Genomic DNA, 19,363 nt, shown 5'->3' on the forward strand with positions numbered 1-19,363 from the left:
CATTCTAAGAAAGGCCTTCTTGTTTGGCCCCAAGTCATGAACTCTCACAAATTCAATAGTCTCAATTGCTTTCTATGTTGGCATCTAGTGAATATAAGTAAATAATATTAGGAAAAACTACAATCAGCTTAAAAATACCGAATAATGCTTTCCCATAAGCCAAACATTCAATATGCAAGAAAAAAGTTTTGTTAAAAATGGTTCACTGTGACTACTGGGGAAATTCCAGGGATTGATAGAAGTATGGAAACAATCTGTAAACTTTATGAACTGTCCAGTGTTGCACGAGATTGTTTATACAACCTCAAACAATCGACACTAGTCTACTTACCATCACACTTCTCCAGGATCTGAACTGTATCTCCAATTTCCAATGACAGGCCATACGGGACAGTTCCTCGAAAACTGGCAATAACTGTAAGAAATGATATAGATTATATGGAGATGATCATCATATCAGTTATAGCCAGTTATACTGCTTACTATTTTTTTTTTTTTTTTTTTGCTGTACGCGGGCCTCTCACTGTTGTGGTCTCTCCCGCTGCGGAGCACAGGCTCCGGACGCGCAGGCTCAGCGGCCATGGCTCACGGGCCCAGCCGCTCTGCGCCATGCGGGATCTTCCCGGACCGGGGCACGAACCCGCGTCCCCTGCATCGGCAGGCGGACTCTCAACCACTGCGCCACCAGGGAAGCCCATACTGCTTACTATTAAATGTTATTGACTAGGAAAAATGAATGTGAGTAGGAAATACACATTGATAGCTAGAGCCGGCTGTCATATCCTAATTTGACAGATTCTTGAAGAAAGTCAATCTTTAAGTTTACATAATTCGCCAACTTCTTGGTCGAATAAGTGTTATTAATACAAATTTCAAAGATGTGGAATGGGGCTTCCCTGGTGGCGCAGTGGTTGAGAGTCTGCCTGCTGATGCATGGGACACAGGTTCGTGCCCTGGTCCGGGAAGTTCCCACATGCCGCGGAGCGGCTGGGCCCGTGAGCCATGGCCCCTGAGCCTGCACGTCCAGAGCCTGTGCTCCACAACAGGACAGGCCACAACAGTGAGAGGCCTGCATACCGCAAAAAAATAAATAAATAAAAAATAAGTAAGGAATATATTTCTTACTTATTAATAAGCTTGGTTTGCCTTTCTGCTATGCTGTTTGCAGGATATTTCTTTTCCAGAAAGTCCTCAAGAGAAGGGACTGCACCTATTTGCTCATTAATATGTCCCCAGGGCCTAGCCCAGTATGTGGCATTAAAGCAGTCTTCTGCTTCTGTAGTAAGCAATGGTGATGCCTGGACCTCTCCCCTGGGTCTAAACACACGGCCACCGTGACAGTTCCCACATGCCTCAGCTCTCAGACCGTTTGGAATTGAGGGGAGTCACCATTTAGCCTTAACCTAATGGTTACAGATTGATTGGTTTCTGAAACATTTCACAGGGCTGGGCAGGACTAGGATACCAGAGAGAAAGAGTGCACAGATTAACCATCCCTAGGTGATTTGAGTGGTTAAGGGAGAATAAAAGCACAGTGATTCTCCCCGGGAAAGTAACACTTGAGTCATAAAGGAGACAAGGATAGAAAATTTTAAAAATGTACCTCAACACACGAAAAGAGAAAGAGACATCTCCTGTTAAATACTATACACGCTGAAACCACCTTGCAATTCACATCCAAAAAAATGATAGTAAATGCTTTGACTGCATGATTTTTAAAAGCCCAAAATTTTGGAAGTGAATTTTATAATTCTCTTTCAGATGGTGAGACTTAGATACAACTCCAATCCCCAAAATAAATTATTGTTATTGCTATGAATGTGTTTTAAAAGCCTGAAGGAATACATGAACCTGTCAATAAATGAAAACATGCCAATAAGTAATGGGCTTTCAGAGAAGTCTAAAGCTGTTTTACGATCTCAAAACAAAATTAGCGGTAGCAGTCAAAACACAGGACAGAAAACATAACCTAAAGTACATGAGATAGGCAAAAATAACTACATAGTAACCAAGTTAGAACGTTTTAGATAAGCACTAGTTCATGATGTCATTTTCTAACTATAACCATAAATACCCTATGACCTCATGTTGATGTCCTAGAAGACATGTCTGCTTGAAAAATAATCAAAGGTCTGTATATCTTGACAGATTACTTCAAATAATAATTCAGAGACCTCTTCTTATAAGGGATCAACAATTGAATAGACAGCAGATTGAGTACAATTTAAAAGACTCCAAAGCAAGCTTGTACCCAGAATTGCCTGTCTACACTCTTGAAGTTACCTTAATCTCTCACAACCCTAGTGTCTCAACCCTGCACTACTGATGCTTCTATGAGAGGTCTATGTGTACGGGCACCCAACCCAGCTCTGTGTACAGCTCTTACCACTCACAAATGCTACTGTAACTCCCAAGGCTGCCATGACTACGTCCCCTACTGCTGGTCGCTCTGTCTTACCCCTCATCGCCTTCTTGAACATGGCAGCCATTCACGAATTCCATTTCTTCACCATCCCTTCATGCCTCGGCCCTTCACTTCACTGTGTTCTGAAACTGCTCTGTTCCCTAACTGTGACCACATTCATATTGCCTTTCAGGAGTCTATCTTCTTTTGAATCTTCTACTGCTTCTCTCATACCCTCCAGCCTTCTTCTGTAGACCTTCTTTCCCTAACCCTCTTCTTAAATGTTGCTGTCAAAAAGGCTGGGTGTAGGAAAATAACATCAAACTTGGCATCATGAGACGTGGGTTTGAACCCAGATCTGACCATTTATTAGCTGTGTGACTTTGGTCAATATACCAACCTCTCAGAATCTCCATTACCTCATGAGGAAAATGCGGGTAACAATGAAGAAACTGCAAAAGGTAGTGGAGGATTAAATAAGGCACCTATCAGAAATAATTTACCACACTGTCTGGCATACTCTAGCTATTTAAAAATATCTCAATTGTAAAACTATACTTTTTTTCCTTCGATCCATATACATTCTCCCTATTTGGAGAACGTGCTAAGACTTCCAGAATCACCTGTCGCTATATGACTTGCCAAGTCTCTCTCCAGTCCTGATCTGTGGCCTCAGCAGCTGACACAAACTTCCAACTTGTATATCTCTATTTAGAGGTCTAAGCACCTAAAACTTAGCATGGCTTCAACTGAATTCATTCATTATCTCCCCTCCGCCTCCAGCCAAATCTAAGCAATTTTCTCCCTCCCAATCACCCACTCTAAAATGTTAGTCTTCTGCTGTAAGTCCTGCTTTCTCTCGCTAATCCTAGGTGGATTTCTCTGCATCACTCCAAAGGGCCGCTGGAAAGCCTTCCCGGAAGGCTCCCTGTCTCCACGGTTGTCCTTCCTCAACACAGCATCTATGAGACACCAGAGGTCCCTTTGATTCTGTCACACCTGTACTTAAATGCTTTTTGGATATGTGGCATCAGGAAAATTTTATTAGGTTCAATTTCTTTTCTTTAAAGGAAAAGGTAATAAGACATATCGTGCCATATCAGACAACAGTTTGATGGGGTTGTTTTCCTTTTATTTCATGCCACCATTTAGCTGATACAATCCTTACATGTCTCCAAGCCAGATCCTCGTCCATTGCCCCCAATTCTGTCGAATGGTAGCACTGTGTCCAACGACTCTACAAGCCAGAAACCCAGGAGTCATTCACATGCCCCCGACCCACATAGCCAGTCCAAGACCCACATCACAATGGCCTTATCTCTTTGATATCTCCCAAAGCCATCTTCTTCTCAACTTCTCCACTCCCACCACTGCCCTAGCTTCGTTATCACCTCTTGCCTGGCCTTCTCTAGCAGTCTCCTTATAGGGCTGTGCCCATATACTCAGGTTCCTCTCCAATCCATTTCTCACACAGCAGTTAGAGAGGTCTTTTCAAAATTCACATTTGATGATGTCATCATCCTCATAAATATATCAAAGCTCTGAGAATAATAGAAAAAATCAGTACTACAGCCTGTAAGGTCCTGCCCTTTTCTCGTTTCATCCTGTACTCCTCAACCCTGACTTTCTATACTCTGGTCACAAAGACCTTCCTTGTTATACTCCCTCCCACACAGGACTTTGCCCATGATCGACCCCTTGCAAGGAATACTCTTCCTTTCCCTCCCCACCAAGTTAAGCTGTATTCACCCTACAGATGTCGGTTCACTGGTCACTTCTCAGAGCAGCTTTCCTCGACACACATCCCCTCACCCCAACTGCACACTCTCATAGCACCATATACTACTCAACCATCCCCTCTTATTTGTGCAAGTTTTTGAATGATGTCTCGTGCAACAGACTGTAAGTTCCATGGATATAAGGACGAGGTTAGTTCTAGCTCCCAACTGTCTACCTAATTCAGTTCAGAGCCTGGCACACAAACTGAACTCGGTAAATAATCGCTGAGGGGATGAATGAGGGCAGAGCCATTACTGTTACGTGTTCTGGTCTTAGGCAGTCAGGTTCCTTTAATATGGGCAATTCTATTTTAAGAGGGCGCTCAAAATTCTAAGAACCAAACTATATTACCTGTGAAAACTCATTCTTTCATAGGAGCTGTTTAAAACTGGGAGGACAGGTTGTCTGGGTCATAACAGTGTATCACCTCATTTCTTACCCAGGAAGTCTGCGTGGGTGAATCCTGACTTCACTCTTCAGCTATATCATATTTGATAACTATTAAAGGCAAGCTATTAAGTTCTTCAGTCTCACTGGGCTTCAGATGGCTCCTCTATAAAACAAAGGAGCTAGACAAGGTGAACTGAAAGGTCTCTGCCAGCCTGCAATTCTGAGAGTCTGGAAGAGGCCCTTCAGCTCAGCACTACAGAGCATGATATATAACTGAAGCACTCTGTCCCCAGACCAGCCTTGCTTTGGTTTTAGTCACTGCCTGAGTTCTGAAAGAATGGACATCTGTCCCCACCTGCAACAGCCATCTGATGAAGCAGAGGGAAAGCCTGTTCTCAGTATCTCCTACAAAGTCCTTTACCACTGCTCTCCTGCTACCTTTCCAGGCTCCCATCCCAGCCACCTCTCCACACACTGCCCTCCACACTGTCATACCTAATTTCTCATCAAGTTCTTTCATGCAGGCCTCAGTGCCTTTATACATATTATCCCCTTTGCGGGAGTTGCATTCCCCAGCCCTTCTACACTGGATACTGCAAAGTAGCCTTAGTTTTAGGTCTAGCTCCAAGGTTAGCCCTTTCAATTTCCTACTTCCTCTTCCCCATCCTTGGGCCCAAATGGAATCATTTACTCTTTCATCTGTGCTCCAAGGGCGCTCTGACCACACCTTAAATAGGGCAAGGTATCACATACTATTTAGCACTTTATTTATCTGTGTCTTTCTACTTGAGAACTTGAACTATTTTTTCTTTCTTTTTTTATTGACATATAGTACTGAGTTTAAGGTGTACAGCAATAATGATTTGACTTACATGCATCATGAAATGAGTATCACAGTAAGTTTAGTGAACATCCATCATCTCATATAGATACAACAATAAAGAAATAGAAAAAAGATTTTTTTTCTTGTGATGAGAACTCTTAGGATTTAGTCTTAACATATATATATAACATATAGCCATGTTAATTATATTTATCATGTTGTACATTACATCTCTAATATTTATCTTATAAATAAGTTTGTACCTTTCACTGCCTTCATCCAGTTCCCCCTTCCACCTATGGTAACCACAAATCTCATCTCTTTTTCTATAAGTTTGTTTTTTTGTTTTTGAAGTATAATTGACCTACAGCACTATGTTAGTTCTTGGTGTACAACACAGTGATTCAATATTTCTATGCATTTCAAAATGATCACCACAGTAAGTCTAGTTATGATGTCACCATATATACATACCCATAGTTATTTATTTTTCTTTTCTATTATGGTTTATTATAGGATATTGAATATACTTCCCTGTGCTATACAGTAGGACCTTGTTGTTTATCCATCCTATGTATAATAGTTTGCATCTGCTAGTCCCAAACTCCCAAGAGAACTGGAACTATTTTTAATTCATCTTCCATAAACCAGCACACAAATGTGTCAGTGCATGAATGGAGAATGAACACACATATGGAATGAATGAATGAAGCCACTGAAAAATGGTAGTCAGGTTTTAATGGATTCAGATTATGTCAGGGACACCTCTCATAACTTAAAACATCTAAAATAAATATTGAACTGCAGATCATATTGGAGAGTAACACTTTTTTAGGCTACAGTTCAAGGCATGACTTTGATCTTTACCTTCTAAAATGGCAAGTCATTTCCAACCTTTGAATTACACAAGTAACTCTACCTTGCAATGTATGAAAGTCATGAATGGATGGATGAATGCTATCCTCTTTAAGTTTCAGGTTATGAAAAAGAATGTTGAAAGGGGAAGGCAGTTCTAGGTAAAAGAGCAAAAGATCTGAATACATGACTGGCTCAAATTTACTAGTGGTAGTACATAATGTATCATAAAGTAAGGAAAACTGGTTTATTAAAGCAAAGATTCAAAGAAAACACAGGCATTCATGAAACCTCAATTTGCATTTCCATCAAGTGCACTTGAAGAATATGTTATGTTTAGATTCCATTTTGGATACAACTTTCCAACTAAATTCCCAAATCCTCCAAGCATTTTTGCATGAAACAAGTCCACAGTTGAAAATTCATCTTGTCCCAGTTGTTGTAAAGTAGCTCTGTCTTTATCCAAAGGTCTTCTCATCCTACACTTTCCAGGGGCATTTCCCCACCAGTAATATTTGGGTTTACTGAACATGACCACACATTGTCTTGATCCCTCGATTTTTTTTTTGTTTGTTCTCTTATAAATTGAACCACTTTAGTAGCTACAGAAAAGATCATAGAGAATGAATCATTCATAGAGCTGGAAACATAAAGGTTCAATACTATTGTTTCAGTCCTAAGGATCCTGGGAGTACAGTTTTAAACAGCACATAAAAACTACTATATGGTATTGTTTTCATCCCTGCCCCTTTGCTACTATATAAAAATTTATTTGGGGGGCTTCCCTGGTGGCGCAGTGGTTGAGAGTCCGCCTGCCGATGCAGGGGACACGGGTTCGTGCCCCGGTCCGGGAAGATCCCACATGCCGCGGAGCGGCTGGGCCCGTGAGCCATGGCCGCTGAGCCTGCGCGTCCGGAGCCCGCGCGTCTGGAGCTTGTGCTCCGCAACGGGAAAGGCCACAACAGTGAGAGGCCCGCGTACAGCAAAAAAAAAACCAAAAAACTAAAATTTATTTGGATTAACAAACATGCATGTAAACATAGCTTATACTCAAATCCTTTAAAATTGTATGTGGGGAATTCCCTGGAGGTCCAGTGGTTAGGACTCCACGCCTCTACTGCATGGGGCACGGGTTAGATCCTTGGTCAGGGAACTAAGATCCTGCAAGCCACGTGGCACGGCCAAAACAGAAACAAAAACAAAAACACTGGCTAACATTATATGTGTAAGAAAAGTGTTAAATGTATAGGGTAACCATCTTGAAAATCATATCATGAACAGCTGCCTCTTACCACTTATTGTGTTATTCGTTTATATAATATCAGTTTAGTACCTAGTGACAGTTTATTAAAAATTAAATGTCTGTGAGAAACATCCTCATATAAAACTCACGAGTGTTTTCTATGAAGACGGTGGGAAAAAAAGCAAAATTGTGCTGTGAAACAGGGACTCATTTCTCAGTTTCAGAGACACAGCTTGCTCATTCAAAGAACAAATTCGTACTTTTAAACTTAGTACAGAGAAACTCAATCACAGAGTTCTATGACCTTTAAAAGCAAAAAAAGAAACAAATTATAAAAAAACTACTAGATGACAATCATGTAGCTCTACATCACAGATGATAACATATTCATCATCATGGTCAAAATAATATTTACCACGCTGCTACACACCACGATTCACGTCAAGCCTGGCAAATGCTGCCCTTGCCCTTTACGGGTTGACAATTTAAGACGAATGGAACATAATACAGGAAAAAAAAAATAATGAAATACTCTGTCCCTTGTGACACGAAGGAAGGAAACTCATTCCTCAAAGTCGGAGTTCATCTTTCTGATAAAAGGATCTCCAACTCAGGAACAGGCTGTGGTCTGAAAGGTCACTTGTGAGCTATTTACAACACAGAACACGATGCTATTATTCTCAAGCTCTGAGATTATCCCATGGAATCCCATTTAATACAAAAAATGAAACTCCTGTTTTTCACAACAGAAATGAGCTATGACTGCATGAGAATTTAAATAAACATTTCTATGTGAGTAGTTGTAAAATTCTGAAAGCTGGTACTTGAAACATGGCAGCGACAATGAGAAGGCAGTGAGAAAGCAGCGCACTGTGAAGGAACACGGTCTCTCAGAGGACATTTAAAAGTGGTCCTTCCTATGTCCACGTGCATTTCACACTGTTCTTGGCTTTGGTTGGTCATGGATGTATCTGCGTTTAGGTTTATCAGTTTTTATGAGTATCATTGCAGCGGGGGGGACACAAATGGAAAAAAGGGGAGAAAAAGGTAGAATTTCTGAAGGATAAGAAGATTTTTTTCTGGATAAGAGCTGGAGGAAACAGTGAAAAGGGGAAGTGGATTAAGGAGAACTAAATTCTTTTCAGGGATTTTATTTCATAAAATAGTGAACTGTGGAAAAAGAGGACAAGGGGTCACCTCCTCTGCACATGCACAAAATTCTCTTGTAGGGAAAGATGAAATAAGGTGGGGAAAAACAAGTTAACAGTCTTATCAAAGACACTATCTGTTTTCTAGCTGTCTGGATAGAGCTTGAGGGAGGCTGCAATAGAAGTCACCTGGAGATTTCTCTTGGTACGATCACTAGCACAGGATGGAACTGTCTTTCTCCCGTATCCCCCTCCATCTTGCCCCTCATGAGATGAAGTGAAGAGCAAAGTGTCATTTCTAACTTGAAGGGACTCCCAGCTGGTCATCAGTATGACAGTAGGGCCATGGGAGCAGGCTGTCCAGAAAGACTGAAAAAAAGAAATTCAAAGGAAACGTGTGAGGGGGAGACGGGGTGCTAGCTCCTGAACACTGCTTTGATGCTGAAAATGAACTCAGTAGGAAAATCAAAGAAACGCTTGCTAGGCTCCATCTTCTCTGTCCCTTGGACTTGCCATGCATTTGAGATCAGCCTCCATTCTGGTAACTGTCTATGCAGGTCTCACACAACTTGCATGCACGCCTGAGAGGCAGACATATGCACGTCTACAAATAGGACCCCATTCTTATGCCACAGGTACGGTCAGGCCTTGAGACAGGTCACAGGACTCTCTCCGGCCCTAAGTGACTTTGAAAAATCAGAAGCACACTGAATAAAATGTATTCATTTTCTGACATTTTACAAGTACCACCTTGAAAATACACTGCTGTCCTTGACTGTTAAGAGGACATTTCTACCAACTGCAGAACTTCACTCTGCTTGAACCACTGCCCTTTGGACTCGAGGTAAACGTAAAGGACAGTGGTGGGTGCTGCCACAGCAACACCCCTCTTCAGAAATGGATGACTTATTTTCCCAGCTGCCGAGAGCATTAGGGCATGCGGCCAAGGGGCAGCCTTCTGGGGTTGCCTCAGCTGAAGAGAGCTGTTTTGCCCAAGGCCATGTCCTCTTCCCAGGGTAGCCTGCACCCAGTGACTAGGAGGGCCAGGCCCTCCTGCCACAACTTGGTACAATTCTGAAGGGCCACTCCAGCTGAAGTGATGACGGCCGTCACTGGGCCGGCATCACAGGTCATCTATTCCCTCTCTCCAGTTCTGCTTCTCCTCCCTCCCTGCCATCGGTGTGACAGCCAAGAACATTCACTGATAAACATCCTGCAAGCTAACCTCCATCTCAGAGTCTGCTTTCTGGAGAGCCAAACCTGCTCCAAGCTTACGACATCACCCATTCAGAATCGACTTCTTGCCAGATGCATTTTCAAGGGAGAAGGAGAGTAGCATGACTACAGTACTATCTCGTGGTTTTAGTAAGTTCTTTATGTATTATTTCTAATCTTCTATGATGTAGGTGTTTCTATTCCCACCTTAGAGATAGAGAAAAAGAAGAGGAAAGAGGCAAACAAGGGAATGAATGAACATCAAGAGGGAATTGTTCCCCATTAAGATTTATTTGAAGACATTGTCACTGCCGCAGTAAATGAACACGTTTTATTCCCCAAAGAGTCATAAACATACTCTTCCCCTTGGTTTTAATGTTACAAATGCAAAGACACGTTCCTAAGTGGCTAAAGGTCAAACAGTAAAACTCTGAACTGATGACTGCATCCACCCATCAGTACTTTTAAAAACAACTTAATATGATCGAAAAGGTTATGGTTTTGGCCAACTGCCAGTCAGGAGGAGCATCTTGGAAAAGACAAGAGTTTAAACAATTATCTCAGAAGTATCCCAGCACTTAGGAAAGGGAGATAATATTAAGAGCTCACAGCCCATCCCCGCTTTTTTTTCAAAAATTTTTTTGGCTGTGTAGCATGTGGGATCTTAGTTCCCAACCAGGGGCTGCATGTGCACCCCCTTCACTGGAAGCACAGATCGCCAGGGAGGTCTTAACCACTGGACGGCCAGGGAGGTCCTCTAGGGAGACAAATACTGAACAGGGCGATGGAGGCCCGGGGCTTAGCTCCACCACTTACGAACCATATAGTCTTTGGGCCTCTACCGTTTGCAGGCAGGATGACATGACCTGCCCGGCCTACCTCACAGAAATGTCATGAGGATCAAATAAATGTATGAGAACTGGATTTGTAAGCCTATAAATGTAAGTAAATATAGGATATTATTTTTCCATCATCACTGCTAACTGGAAGCTTGGAGACTAGATCTGAATCTGTCATGGGTAAAAATAAGGTTTCTGTGTATAATTGCATAAATCAAAAACCCTTGCTCTGTTCTGTTATTACAGATTCTTGGAAATCATTATTAACAAGTTAAACTTAGAAAGATTCAGGTTCAACCGCTCCAGAGGGGTAAAAGGCTGACACTATTGTTTTTTCTAACAAAACGGGAAAAAAATCTTTGGCAAATGAGACAGATAAAAAAAAACAGTAACAGAGTTAAGAGAGATTTTCCTAAAGTGCTAAGGCAGAGATAGGAAGGGAAGGAGATTCAACTTTTAATACTCCCTCTGCCAAACAGCGCAATATTTGTCCAAGAGATACTAGACAGCATCGGGAGGAAAAATTACAACACAGACTTCATGTCACAAAGTGGAATGAAGTTACAGAAAATAATAACTGCTTCCCCCACACTCCAAGGGAAAATTTTTCACTAAGAAGTGAAATACCATTCTCCAAGCAAGCATAATAAATCTACCACCAAGTATTTGGTTTACAAAATTTATATATACATTTTATATACATATATAAATCTACTTAAATAAAATACATATCCTTTTTCCAGTGTGAGATGGCTAATGTTAAAATTATATTATTTAAGAGAATTTTTGAAACACAGGATTAAGTTTCCCGACCCTTTTTTTCCCCTTAATGTCTTGCTATAAGGGAAGAGAGAGAAAAAAACGGTTACATCCTTCTGTGCTTTGTTCTGATTTATCTCTCCAAGTACTAAATACTCAAAGTCAAAAAACAGCACAGGAGAACTGAAGTGGTACACCTGCACCCAGCCCTTTCCCCCTGCACCAGAGGGACTCACAGTTTGCCCCCAAATGGGGAGAGGTCAGCTTGTTCTCACAGCCTCTTCTAACACCCTCTCTAATATTCAGCCCTGCCGCATCTGGTCATTCATCTGCCCCACACAATAAAGCACTCGTATGTCTAACTTTCCCTCCATAGGCTTTTCTTTTTCAAACTTGAATTTGACTGCCATTCCCAAAGCTCACTTCTCAAGAAGTCTGCTAGGATACTACCTACAAACCGTGGAACTTCCACCTAAAGAGAATCAAATCCTACATTCTTACTATTCATCACTCCCTCTTCTGCTCTAATGACTAAGCCAGTTTCCAGTTTTGAACAAACACTAGTTTTGACTGGTTTTGACCACTGAAAACCAGTCAAAAGCAATTTCTCTAGAAAAAGGGGAACCAGTGAACAGGTCAATGGAGAAAAGGAACGAAGTTCAAAGTTCTCTAAAAATCTGGTTCCTGCACACTTTTCTAATCTCAGCCTTTACAAACCACATTCAACAGTCACACTGAACCTCTCATCTGGGCCTTAGCAAGTGCTGCAAATGCTTTACGCTCTAGTTGGGATTCCCTTTTGCCCTTCCCCACGGGGTGTTCTTCATATCAACTCCACCTTCCCTGACTCCACAGTACCCGCCTCCCATTTACATCTAACACTGACTACACCCAGGGTCTCTAGGTCTGAGGCCCCTCTATGCTCCCAACACCACCTAGTGGCTACTCAATAAATAATGAACGAACGCACAATGTAGTTTACTCGTTCATTCACTTCTATGTGCCAGCACTGTGGCAGGCACTGGAAAGACAACAGTGAAGGTAACACCTTGCATCTGTTTCATCTAGCTCATTAGTCACGAGAAAGAATGTTTCCTATGTCTTTTTGTTCCTACAAAATACAATGCTGAATTTCGTATCCCCAGTGATTTTTAAATGTATGCACAAAACTGACACACTTATAATTCTATCATTCTTGTGTGGGGGAAAAAATTAAGATTATTGTCCATTTTTTTTGAACTTTTAACTTTGAAATAATTGAAGATTTATTAAAAACACAAAAATAGTATAAAAATCGATTCAGCCTTAAGTTAGCTTCAGCAAATGTTAAGATATTAAATAAATAAAGCACACTTACCAAAACCAGGAAATTAACGTTGATACAATATTCTTAACTATCCTACTGATCGTATACAATTTTCACCAACTGTCCAACCAATGTCCTTTGTCTGGTTAAGGATCCAACCCAGGATTCCACATTACATTCAGTTGTTATATTTCTTTAGTCTCCTCTCATTTGACAGGTTCTTTGTCTTTCATGACCTTGATGCTTTCAAGAATACTGTCCAGTTATTTTGCAGAATGTCTCTAAATTTAGTTTTGTCTGATGTTTCCTCATGATCAAGTGTAGGATGTGCAATTTGGGCAAGAATACCACAGAAGTGATGATGTGTACCTGCTCAGTGTACCTTAACAGAAGACATATGATGGTAATGTGTCTCATTGCTGGTGATGTTAACCTTGATTGCTTGGTTAAGATGATTTCTCCACTGTAGAATTACTACTTCCTTTGTAATTAACAAGTATCTCGTGGGGACATACTTTGAGACTATGCAAATATACCATTTTTTTCATCATACTTTATAGCAACCATTAATGACTCTTGCCTGCAACCTTAGCAAATTTAACTCTGACATTTTTTCATAGGGTTATCCAGACACAGCTGGTTTATTTTAATTGCAGTTAAAACCTATAATGGGTCCTTTTTGAAGGTGGCACATTATCCTGACTTTAGCCTTGATTTACTAAGCATAAAGCATAAAATTAACACCACTACCACAGGTATTCTTGAGACAACCTACTCTTCATATCAAATAAAACCTCAATCTCAACATTTCATTCATTTCAGAAAATCAACAGAATTAATATTTTTGCTTAATTTCCAGTACACTACATGGTCTCCTTATATACTACTTTCTTAACCAAAGAACGGATATATGTGTGTTTGGTGAAAGATAACTTTTGAACTGTTTCAGCCAACATTTTCAAGAAAGACTGAATGGATCTTGTCATTAACTATAACCATCCACAGATGTGAATTAAGCCTTTCTGTCTTTACCGCACTTATGGGTCACCGATAAGGGAACTGTGGTAAAATTTTCAATTTCTTTTATTTCAGGGAAGGAATCTAGCCTCTAGCCTTCTGTGATGGCTAGTTTTATGTGTCAACTTGACTGAGACACAGAGTCCCCAGATGAAACATTATCTCTGGGTGTGCCTGTGAGGGTGTTTCTGGAAGAAATGAGCATTTGAATCAGTGGACTGAGTAAAGCACACTGCCCTTCCCAATACGGGTAAGCATCATCCAATCTGCTAAAGGGCCTGAATACAACAAAAAGGTGGGAGGAGGAATTTGATGTCTCTGCCTGTTTGACCTGGGACATCAATCTTCTCTTACCCTGACTAGGACTTAAATCATCAGCCCTCTGGTTCTCACAACTATATCACTGGCTTTCCTGGGTCTCCAGCCTCCATCGTGGGACTTCTCTGCTGCTATAATCATATGAGCCAATTCCTTATAGTAAATCGTATACATATACATACACATATATACATATACATACGTATACATATACATGTGTGTATGTAATACACATAATACGTACTCATGTACATACATATATTTATATGTATACATGTATATGAACATATATATGTATGTATATGTATGTGTGTGTGTGTGTGTGTGTGTGTATATATATATATATATATATATATATATATATATATATATATATATACACATATCCATCCTGTTGGTTCTGTCTCTCTGGAGAACCCTAATACACCCTCCTAATAATTTTGTATGATAATACTGATTTTTAACTAAAGTCTTGGGTTTTACTGATGTTCCCAACAGTTCTTAAGTTATTAATTCTGTTGCATACTGTATTTGAACTGGTTATAAAAATCTTACTTAAAATAAGACGTTGACTACAAACTAGAGTAAGTCTTTAACTTACAAGTGATTTGCATTTTGGAAATTTTATGAAGTTGGTTACTTAGAACACATGGATTCTCAAGCTACCACATGATAGTATACTTGATTGATGAAGCAGCTGAAACAGTCATTTCACATGCAATGAAAACTAGGGGATGGAGGCACTTATAGTGGGGGAGGTATACTACGGCAGAGGTGGAGAGGTACTGGCAAATGTGGAGAGACAGTAGGCATAAGCTAACTCCTTCCCAACACCATGCTTCTCATCCTGGTCTCCTAGAAAACCCCAAGCCCAGAGAGGGCCACTGTACCTCAACTTTGCCACGACCTGGTGATCCATCCACACCAGTCAGTGCCCCCAATACAGACTGTATAATTATGAATACATGTTGGCCTTCTTTCACCATTTCCTTTTCCCCAAGGAAACGTAGTTGTTATCAGAACACCTCTCTCAACTTCACTCCCACCCCTATCCACAGGGCAAACCCAGCAGCTATCTGACCAGTGGGATGGGAGTGACTGAACATCCATGTTCTCTGGAATCTGGTGGAAGCCCAGCCCAGCCATTCTTTAGATTTACAAAGTATTAGGACTGGAAGGACTTTATAGGAATGATCACATCATTATATACGCGGTATTTGTAAACCTGGTATTCCTGTGGCTCATATTATCCAGGAAATTCATCTAAGCCTGATATTTCCACTTTATAAATTCTCCATGAAACCTTTCTGCTTCTCCACAATGACTATTTTTAAAATTAAAAGATAGTAAGAAAAGAATGCTGCTAGTTTATCATTGAGATTTTAATGACAAGTTAAGGCAAAACTCATGAAACTGTAATAGCCAAATCAGGGAACCAGGATAAAAATGAACATTACTGACTCAGCACTTATCAATTATAAATGAACTTTAAAATCCTTCCTCAGGGTTTCTAGAGGGCACCAAGTTCCCCTGGGGATCATGCCCTCTGTTCTTCGCCTCTTCCAATTTTATAAACTAATGAAGCAGTTGCTTCCCGTGCCTTTCTTCTCACTGAATTTCAGCTAACTATTGCTCCCAGATGTTGTCTACAGTAATTGAAATCTGCATTCTTTGTTAGCAAATTGATGCACTACTGAAAAGAAACTTTTAAAAACTATTCTCCATCCCCAAATATACTCCTTTTTTTTCTTTTTTTTCATAGAGATTAAAAATCACTGTGCTTGGCTAGGGTTAAAAATCTTTGTAAATATTTGTCCTTTACCCCTTCTACAATGAAACTTGCCAAACAAATTCGGTAAGTTTTCCAAAATACCTTCAAAAACAGACAACAGGCCTGGTGTTAGGGCCAAACCCCGTCATTTGTTTCATAATATGTTAATAAGGAAGAATCCATCTATTGCAATTCTTTGGTTTGAAGGATAATTTTGCACTTGTTTCTATTTTTCTGAGCATTACTGGAGATGACTCAGTCTGTTCATGAACTAAATCTGACAATGTGAATGCCCTTGGGGGTTATGTACAAAGTGAGTGACTTTAATATTCCAGCCAACACAGAGTGAAATAACAAGTGCCCGAAGATGATAAGATTAAAAAGAGAAAAACATTTCAAACAACAGAGAAATTTTTATTTTTTGGAAGATAACTCAAATTCCCAAAAAACCACCTCAATGTAAAAAATGAAATTGAAAATGGAATGGATTCTTCCACAGGTGTGTGGGAATTTAAAGATAATTCCATTTAACAGAAAGAAAAATGAGTATGTCAAATTCCTAAGCATCACTAGAAGAAGTTACATCTACATGAAAAGTACATATAAGAAAATATGGCTATTTCTTCTTTTATTCATGTCTATAATTAAAAGTATCTTATTTTAGAACCTCTGATAACAACCATGTGTTAGTTATGCTTTATAAAGTATTGACAATTTACTAAAAGTTTCACTATTAATAATAATAATAATAAATGTAGGTAAGTGTAGTGAATTCTTGAAGTTAAGAAGCTATATATTCATCTATATAAATGAAAAATTAGGTATTTCTAAATATAAATAAATGGATCAAAAAATTGATCGTAGGCTATCCAGATCCCATAATAATATGCTTAAAAATCCTGAATTTATGAACTTCTTGTAAACTACAAATACAAAAATTTAAACAAATAAGTAAACTAATGTTCCTGCCATCTCTCCTAGCTCTAGCTCTGACATTTGAGTAAAGTATTAGCAAAAGATTAAGATACTTCTTCAAAGAGTTTTCAATCATTGAGTTTTAAGGTCATTTTGTGTACTAAATATTTGTGCTTTTTTTTTTTTTTTTTTTTTTTTAACATTTTCAATGAATCCAGAGTAGCAGATCTGGCTAAAAGAGAACGCAGTTTTAAAAAATGCTGCATTTTTCTATAAGTTCTTCTTAAAAACATTCACAGCTAGCAAGGTCAACTTTCTATTTGTTTGTTTATATAGGAGATATTTATAGGACTAAGTTATTTCATGCCAGGAAATTCCAATTTACAATTAGAACTACACAGTTAAAAATACCAAACATTGGGCTTCCCTGGTGGCTCAGTGGTTGAGAGTCCACCTGCCGATGCAGGGGACATGGGTTCGTGCCCCGGTCCGGGAAGATCCCACATGCCGCGGAGTGGCTGGGCCCGTGAGCCATGGCCGCTGAGCCTGCACGTCCGGAGCCTGTGCTCCGCAACAGGAGAGGCCACAGCAGTGAGAGGCCTGCGTACCGCAAAAAAAAAAAAACAAACAAAAAAATACATTATAGGGAAAAACTTTCCTACACTGTATTTGAAGCTGTGTGACAGATATATGTCTTAACTGTTTCTCAATCATCTCCTCTCCACCACCTGCCCCAATTCTGACACAGTTAAGCAAATAGGACATATTAACCAAAATCTCATCAAAATAGATAAGATGTACCTATTCTTCCCTCCATCAAGCTAATATTTTTCTTTCTTTGCCATAAGACTGAATCTTTTTTAGTTCTTAAGACATATGTAAAAATAATAAATCATTCTGTCAGCTTCCCAAAGACTAGTGGGGTTCCGCGTGAAGTAACATATGTCAAACTACTTAATATGCATGAATCTCAAAGCCCCGAGGTGAAAAAGTTCAGCTTCATGCAATTCCTTAGCCGTGGCAGGTCCTTCTGTTTGTTAAAAAACAAAAAAACAAAACAAAAATATCTCGGTTTGAATCTCTGATGCCCTTCATTTAGTCTGCGGCTTGCACCTGCTGGCCTTACGAAAAACAAATGTCTGACTTACATTTGTTTTTGGAAAATTAGAATAGACGTCAATCATTTCTTGAAAACTAGTCTTAGGCTTAAATGATCAAAACTTCAGTATCCCAAACCCGAGGGCCTTATAAGATAATGTGGCAAAGAAAATAGGCTGAAATTGATTTTGTTTTTTATGCTAAAGACCCACTCATAGCCTACACGTAAAATTTTTAAAAGAAATTTAATGGATGAGCAAAAAGCTGGGCAAGAGAGGGAGCTAGAAATAATGAGAGGGTGTGGTAGCCACTCACCACAACGGCCTGGCTCTACGTGAACATTATGTCTAGAGATTAGGTCCTAAAGACTTTAGGGTCTATACAATAGTGTAGTTTTAAAAAACTGCAATCGACTCATATAATCAAAAAAGAACATCCCTCACTTTGTATTTCTGCTCTCTCCACTCTCCACTCCCCCTACTCAACAGGATACTGTCATCAGTAAATTTTAACATCAGGAAATTTGGGAGGATGGTTCTTGGATTTACCCATCCACATCTCATTCTCAGGCTGGACAATATGTTCACATATCACTGGGCTGGCCAAAGTGACAGAGAAACCGAACGAACTTTTTGGCCAGCCCAATATCATCTGTGTTTTTCATTCTCAGTAATTTCCTGTGCTCCTTAGCCCTCCTCCCACTGAGGCAGCTGCATTTCTTCATGGGGACAACAAAACAAAGGAGACGATGCTCAGTCTTCCACTTCCCAAACAGATGTGGCTCATTTCCCAGGCAAGTAGGGAAGGTCAAGGCTTCCATTTGCCAAGGCTTTCATTAACAAGAGCCTGGCTTTACTGGGAGAAGGGTCTTCTAAATTCCGAAGGCTGTCCTTTAAATACCCAGAGTAGAATCTGGAGAACTCAGACTTTTGGTATAAACCACAGAGCATGAAAGATGCAGAAGGGTTTCCCAACATTGGAAGGAGAAAATCTCTACCAATCTAGAAAAGGAGAGAAGGGGACGGGGAAAAGAAAGATGTGACCCAGGGGGGTGTATACAAGCATAGCGCCTGCCTGGTATCCTACTGGGGCCAAGACCCAGGAATGGGGAGAAAGGTTGAATAGATTCCCTAATGGAGTTTGGAAATTCCAAAGCAAAGCGGTCTGAGCTTCCTGTTCCATGGTACTTTGCAAAGGACCTCAATAAGAACAGTAGCCAAAGTACAGTAGAAATGAATTGGGTCTCAGTAAGGTAACCTTCCTCCCTCCCCTCTCCAGGGGACAGTAGAAGGCAGCTGAGAACACAAAAATCACATTTCTGCCAGGTCTGCAGAGTCAACAGCCCAGAGACTGCGCTGCATGGAGTCTGCAAGCTGAGTCTTGAAGGGTCAACAGCACCTGCTAGACCTAAGGTGGAGGCCAAGTGAGGATGGGAAAGGGCCCATCACCATGTCCCACTCATGCTGGGAGACAAACACGGAGG

General features: G+C 40.3%; 1 protein-coding gene across 4 annotated transcripts in view; it reads right to left on the bottom strand.

The window, feature by feature from the left end:
* DOCK4 (dedicator of cytokinesis 4) overlaps window positions 1–19,363 on the bottom strand; it is a 481,211-nt gene that overhangs the window by 276,018 nt on the left and 185,830 nt on the right. For all 4 annotated transcript variants that reach the window (XR_010945592.1, XM_067746757.1, XM_067746758.1 and 1 more), the window contains exon 2: window positions 332–415. Coding sequence is in view for 3 of the 4 variants with exons in the window: in XM_067746757.1 (XP_067602858.1) it covers window positions 332–415 (84 nt within the window). In the remaining variant the exon portion in view is untranslated. The remainder of the gene's footprint in view (window positions 1–331; window positions 416–19,363) is intronic.

Source organism: Pseudorca crassidens, chromosome 8 (assembly GCF_039906515.1).
Source record: "Pseudorca crassidens isolate mPseCra1 chromosome 8, mPseCra1.hap1, whole genome shotgun sequence".
In the NCBI taxonomy this organism is placed as follows: domain Eukaryota; kingdom Metazoa; phylum Chordata; class Mammalia; order Artiodactyla; family Delphinidae; genus Pseudorca; species Pseudorca crassidens.